General features: G+C 31.9%; 1 protein-coding gene across 1 annotated transcript in view; it reads left to right on the top strand.

Annotated features, from left to right (window-relative positions):
• The window catches only part of dila (centrosomal protein dilatory), an 8,056-nt gene extending 2,512 nt beyond the window's left edge, over nucleotides 1-5,544 (top strand). The window contains 10 exon segments of the mRNA XM_018511911.1: nucleotides 2,369-2,601; nucleotides 2,898-2,988; nucleotides 3,126-3,198; nucleotides 3,290-3,725; nucleotides 3,938-4,155; nucleotides 4,229-4,388; nucleotides 4,478-4,734; nucleotides 4,813-4,984; nucleotides 5,058-5,221; nucleotides 5,406-5,544. Coding sequence (XP_018367413.1) covers nucleotides 2,369-2,601; nucleotides 2,898-2,988; nucleotides 3,126-3,198; nucleotides 3,290-3,725; nucleotides 3,938-4,155; nucleotides 4,229-4,388; nucleotides 4,478-4,734; nucleotides 4,813-4,984; nucleotides 5,058-5,221; nucleotides 5,406-5,544 — 1,943 coding nt within the window.
• Nucleotides 5,545-7,095: the final 1,551 nt, after the last annotated feature.

The following is a 7,095-nucleotide window of genomic DNA, read 5'->3' as shown; positions in this document are numbered from 1 at the left end:
GGACCAGGACGAAACGCTGCGGCCGACCACAAAGCTTCGAGTTAGGCCTCCTTAGTTGGACATTTCCACAAACTCATTAATTAAAAAATTTTGTAAAAATATCGTATTCCCATTTCAATTATGAAGTAAGTGAAAATTTCAAAATAGAACTCGAATTTTTTAACTATACTGCCATTTTGAATTTCTCAATTTCGACTTCAGAATCGGAACCAGCAACCTCGAAAGAATTACTGAGGATGGCTCGAATTGGAGCCGAAACGTCTAGAATTAATAAGTATTATACATAATAAAAATTGTTTCTTTCTCGCACGAACTACCGCAGCTGTGACTCTCATTAGCCCATTAATGTTTATGTTATTTGACATTTTCGAGAGTTATAATTTTAAATTTTATTATATAATCTTTTGTTTAATATTGAGAGCATATATTATTTAAAAACTAAAGTTTGATAATATATGAAATAATGTACATATTTTAATCAAATACAAATAGATCAAGAGGTCACTGTAGTGATTTTGTTATCCATAGCGACAAGTATGGGAAGTGGGTAACCTTTTATTTCACATAAAACATAAAAACAATACATATATATTTAAGTCCAATCATGGTCGTTTGAAGGGGAGGTAAGCTTTCCAAAATGTTGTAGATTTTGATTTTTTTATTGAAAGCGTTAAGGTTGAATGTTGCAATCGATAGTTAATATCCTTATTCCAAGATAGGCGGACTTCCATATCTCTCAAAAGGAAGATTTACATGGAATAAGAAAATTGTACGTGTTCAGGTAGGTATGGCTGCCTTTGTGACCATCTAAAAGAGAAATATGGGAATCATATTTCTCGATAATTGATATCAAAATTAAGTAGTAGACAAAAATTCAATGTCGTCGCTATCAATTTTTTTTTCAGAAAAAATTTACCACTTAGACCCAGTATGGCGTATCCCTTGCACCCTTCTGAGGGGAGTATGGGAGTCCGCTTGTCTTGGAATAAAGATATTAACTATCGATTGCAACAACATTCAACCTTGACGCTTTCAATAAAAAATCAAAATCTGCAACATTTTAAAAAGCCCATCTGCTCTTCAAGCGACCGCGACTAGGCTTAAATATACATGTATTGTTTTTATGGTTTATATATAAAATAAAAGGTTACCCATTTCTCATACTTGTCGCTATGAACAACAAAATCACTACAGTGATCTCTTGGTCTAAAAGAATTTATTATAAAAAGATGTGTTAAGCCATGGGCGTATCATGAAATTTTTTTCGGGGGGGAGGTTTCAATCAACCTAGAGATGTACCATGCACCAATCGGAATGACAACAAAAAAAAAAGGATTTTGCTATTGTACTGAAAAGAGCGTCACTGCACCAATTTTGTTATTGTAATTTACAACAATTTTTAATATTAATGAATTCCATTTGGATATTTTTACAACTTTTAATGTTTCCTTATACCTCATTTTGAAGAGGAAGAATGTTTTGTACATCACGTAACTTTTATTTATTTTTTTAAAGACTTTTTTAAAGAAGGATAATACATTTACTACAAGAATATATCAATTAATTATAGCGTATATATTCTGTTTTTCGTGACAAAAATCTTACGAAAATTTTTTATTTCTATTTCTCGCATATTTTGTCAAAGCTCATTGTCAAACTGACAGAAGTATTAAAAATTACTTATATGATCTTATAACGAGAGAGAGAGAGAGAGAAGAAAAAAATATTTTATGTAAAAAACTCACACAAATTCAAAAATAAAATTGTATGTTTTTTATATTTAAAAATGAAAGAGAGAATATATCTGAAATAAATTAATATAAGAATATATAATGTATTATTTGAAACATCCAACTTTGATTTTCTTTCCCGTATTTGATGAAAGAAAGAAGTTCAATAGGGTATATATATCGCCACACACACACAACACACACACAATTCAAAATAAAATATTCTCATTAGTAAAGTAGTGAAAAATTATTAGACACCAACCGATGTGAGTGGATATATGCTATTAGGATATGCGCTAACGGGCCCCTTTCAAAACGAAATAATTAAAAAATTTCGGAGGGGTTTGACCCCTCCCCCCTACCCCCCCCCCCTCCCCCTCCGGATACGCCCATGTGTTAAGCATACAGTCGTTCCTTCATTGCAATTCACTTGCATTTATGCATATGCGGCATTTTGTGTTTCTCCGATAAGTACATACGTAAGAAAATTCATCACCCTTGTTTACAACACACGCATCGTCATGGCGATGCGTTGGGCAACGTATAAATAAGTGCGTTTGTGGTATCTAAACGTCAATGCACGTAAGTTCGTCGACCAGTTCAGTACCCTGTTTATGTATTTTTTTATAATTATATGACATACGTAATACGTTAAACGAATATGGCAGCAAAGAATTTACATGACAAAAAGTGCGATTTCAATCAAAATTTGATCGAACCGTCTCGTCCGTTCGAACAGTGCAACACGATAAATAAATTGGAAAAAGATAGCAATATTGAAATCGTGGAATGTAATCCAATGGATTTACTGGCCGTCGACGTAAAATATGATGGCAATATGGAGTCAGTAATGTGCAAATATTCGGAACAAGTGAGCAATCAAATTTAATTTTCTAAATTTAACAAACACCAACTAATAGTAACATAACTGTTGGTTATAATTTCCCACTCAACAACATAACTGTAATATAACACATGTTGTATGTATGTACACAATAGTTATATTGTTGAATAAGAAACTATAATTAACAGTTATGTTATTGTTAGTTTGGTGTTTACCGGAAAGTTAATTTTTAAGAATAAAGTCTCTGATTTATTTAAGGATCATATATCGCTATTTACAAACACAATAGTTCTGTTCTATTATTAAAAATCAAATAAACGCAGATCGAACCTGAGAAAGACGCTACAAACAAATATGGATCAATCGCAACAACTTACGAAGACATAATGTCCTTCCTGGGAACGCTAGAAAATGGTATTAATATTTAATAGACCAGTATCGTTAAAATTGTATTTAAAATTAAAAGTTCTGCTTATTTTATTTGTAAAATAAGCAGAACAATTATTTTACAAATAAAATAAGCTAAGCTTTATGTAATATCTTTATTGTAGAAGATACGCTAGAAAATGATATCACTGCCAATAATGCAACAATTATAATCTCGTCTTGCCAAAATCCTAGTAGGTAGGGAACTGACTTTCTCTAATAGCTTATGAGCGAAATATATCACGTTAAAAAGCAGACAAAAATTTTATAAGAACTGCTTTTTTCATAGGTATGATGTGCAGAATTTTGGTTCGATTCAACAGGATGACTTAAAAACTGCGAAATTACAAATCGAGGAAAAAAATGCGACAATAGAGTGTTTGAAAAGACATTTAAAATCCGAGCGCAAGGCAGCGTGTGACAAAATGGCATCGCAGAAACGTCATCACATTATCAAGATGAAGGAGTTGGAGAATAAGTACAGAACGATCGTGAAACGCCATCAGAAGTTTATCGAACAGTTACTCGTTGAGAAGACAGATCTTACGCAGAAATGTGACTCTCTGGCGCAACAAATTAAAGAGATGGAACAAAAGCTCCAACGAGATCTGAAAGTAATTACCGAGAGGCACGCTGTTGAGTTGCAACGCGCAAAGGAACACATAGCAGCATCCGAGAAAATCCGGCGCGAAAAATGGTTGGAGGTGAAAACATCGAAAATTAAGGTCATCATTAATTCATGCCAATTATTATTAGCAAATATAATTCACACACACAAAGACTTTCTTTTGATTTTGAAATGAGCAATGCAATTCTTCTATTTCTTTATGCAAGATATTCCATAGATAATGACAATGCAAATAAAATTTTATACAATGTAATGAAATTATACAGTGATAAATAATTAAAATTTATGCATTGATTACGGATATCGTAGGAAATGACAGTAAAAGGGCTGGAACCAGAATTGAACAATATGATGGAGCAACATCAACAAGAGATACAAGAGTTAAGATGCGCGCATATAAAGGAGTTACAAGATACGGAATTGCGCGCGATGCGTAGGTCGAATCAACAGCTGGAGCAATTGCGAATCGAATTGACGGACAGCCACGAGAAAATGTTGGCTAAAGAGAAGAATATATTGGCCGCAAGGTATGGGAATTCTGCCGCCTTGATTGATTTTAATATCATTTTAATTAACTCTATATAAATCATAATTGATCAGGTATAAAGAAAATCTGGAAGAGCAAGAAGCGCACTTTCAGATACAACAGAAAACATTTGCAGAGCATTTCGAAGGAGAGAAATCGATGCTCATTGTAGAGCAAAAGAAACGTGATCGGAAAACAAGCGTGATGATACAACGAACGGAATTGCATTTTCAAGTCCGTTTTACAATAAAATTATTCTATTATTGATAAAAAATCTAATCGTTTAACAGTGATTTATACAATCATTAAACTTTTCTTTGCAGAAAGAAACGGAAAAATTAAAAGAGCAACACGAAATTGCTAAGAGGAATTTCGAGGAAACCTTGAGAAAAGAGTGGCTCGCTTGGGCGGATAATTATAAAAAAGAACAAAGCGCGATTGTCACAAGAGCGGAAGTTGTAATTCGTAACGATTGTCAAAAAGAAAGAGACAAGCAAATAGAGATCGTTATAGTTAGATTGGAAAAAGAATCTCGTGAAATGCGAGCCAAGTTGCAGCAAAGTTTTGATAATAAATTGAAGTAAGTTTACATATCTTTTCTCTAAATATAGAAATATAAAGAAAATTGTCACAATTTAATTATTGAAATTGTTTTCAGGCTAATAAATGAAGATTATGACGCAAAATTGCAAGTTGCAATTAAAAGCGAGGAGATTTATAAAAATAAGTTATTATTATTGGAAGAAAGACTCAAATGTACAGAAATTCAGTTTAAAAAAACAGAAAATAAATTAAAAGAATGCATATCGAATCTCAATAATATGAATAAAGTAAATTTTATGAAAATAACTGATTAGTTAGGTATAATTATTGTTGTTAAATTTGTGATTTGTTAATTTATAGATAATCGTAAAGTTAACTGCAGAGAGAGATGATGCAAAGGAGACAGCAAGACACGAAATTGAGACAGAGAAAAAAGAGTTAAAAGATAAAATTGCATCGCTTTATCAAGAAATAAGACAAAATAATATTAACAGAGATCAACTAATGGCACAGTTACATAGCAGGTAAAAATTAATATCTAATAGTGTAATAATAAGAAATTAATACATTAATCGATACCATAAATTAATATACTAATCTGCAAAAAACCAGTCACTATAACATTATAGTACCCAGTTTTTTGTGGATGAGTATATGTCATAATATACGATATATTGTAGATCTTATGAATATGACGTTTTATTTTAGGATAAAATTTGTAGTCACTCAAAAGGTTTTAATCATAAAGAATCTCAATAAAAAACTGGATGACGTTAATTCAAGATGTGAACATTTGGAAAAATTGCTGGATCAACAAAGGAAGGAATATATTTTGAAAACTTTATAAATAACTTAATTTAGAAGATTGTATATATGTATATGTATATGTACATGTTGTTTCCCAGCAAACAAACTGATGTTATTTGTCTAATAATTGTATTGAATATCTGTAAATAAATTTATTGCAAAAAATATTATCTCGGTCGGGAGTCGAATCCGAAGCTCTAGCATTACGTACGAGCGCCCTAAACCTTTAAGGGAATCCTAAAGTAAAGCTCGAACTCCGACGAAGTCACCATCGACATGTCTTTATATATTACCACACTAATATCTCACGCAATCTATGTACACGAAGTCGCACGCTCGTGTCAATTTTCGTATAACAAATTTGTCGCGATAAGCGTCTAAGGCTCGGGTGCACCAACGTTACTTTAATTTTAAGCGAGGCTTAAAACTTTCTTTGTTCCTGTCTCTTTTCGGTTTTAACGTTTTAACCCATACAGCACCAAACTTCTACAGACGTTCGTAAAACATTTTAGGAATGTACAAATGTTCTTAGAACGTTCATATTACGTTCTATTAATGTCGTGTGTTATCTGGGAAGTCTCGCTTAAAGTCAAAGTAACGTTGGTACAACCAGGTTTAAATCTAATTCTAAGAGCTCGACGTTATTTGTTCGTACAAACTACGTGTTTATGGGTTACTATTTTGTAAGTACAGGTTGCAAAACTTTCGTATCAAGCAAATGTTGTCACGACTTGACAGTTTGAGACGCCATGTTACACTAAGAAATGATAAAAAATATATCAATTTCGAAATTTTTGGTCGTTCTCAGCATAAACTCCACCTCACAAACACATATTAATGCGTATACTTTAATCCTCCCATACAGCACCGATTGTTGCGGACAATTTTCAGAAATGTTTTAACCTTTCACATCTCATGTGCAATAATTCTGAAAGGATTCTGCAATATGTCATATAAAATGTTTTAACAGAAACGTTTCTAAAATCTATGAGGCTAATTCTACAATGTGCTTTTTGTTTCCTGTTTCTTGCTGTTTGTCTCTATTTGTCTCTTGCTTTTTTGATCAAGAAGGCAAGAGACAAATAGCAAGAAACAGGAAACAAAAAGCACATTGTAGAATTAGCCTCAACGCAATAAATTTAAAAAACATATTTAAAAAGAACAAAAAATTATTATGATGTTAAAATGGCTCCAAAATGTTTATTAAAAGTCAGTTTTTATTAATCACAATTCAGTTTAATGTTACTTTGATGTTATCGCGAGTTGTTACTTTAATAACGAAAAACTTTTGTATATGAATGACTTATTTTGGTTTAATTGCGAAAAACTTTTGTATATTAATAATGGTATTATGTAGAAACTAGGGATGTTATCGTTATTCGATAATATCGAATATTCGACATTTTTTTGCTGCTTAGTATAAAAATATCAAATAAAAAATTATGAATAAAATATTGACTAGATATTTTTTTTATTCATATTCACTCTCCATTTTTATGAATATTTTTAGAGAATTTTGAGTGCATTCGATAGTCGGTAGGTCGGTACTACGCTGAGCCTGACTGAGCGCTCAGTCAGCTCTTACATTTGT

Source organism: Trachymyrmex cornetzi, unplaced genomic scaffold, assembly GCF_001594075.2.
Source record: "Trachymyrmex cornetzi isolate Tcor2-1 unplaced genomic scaffold, Tcor1.1 scaffold388, whole genome shotgun sequence".
Classification (NCBI taxonomy): Eukaryota; Metazoa; Arthropoda; class Insecta; order Hymenoptera; family Formicidae; genus Trachymyrmex; species Trachymyrmex cornetzi.
This window is presented reverse-complemented; position numbering and strand designations above follow the sequence as displayed.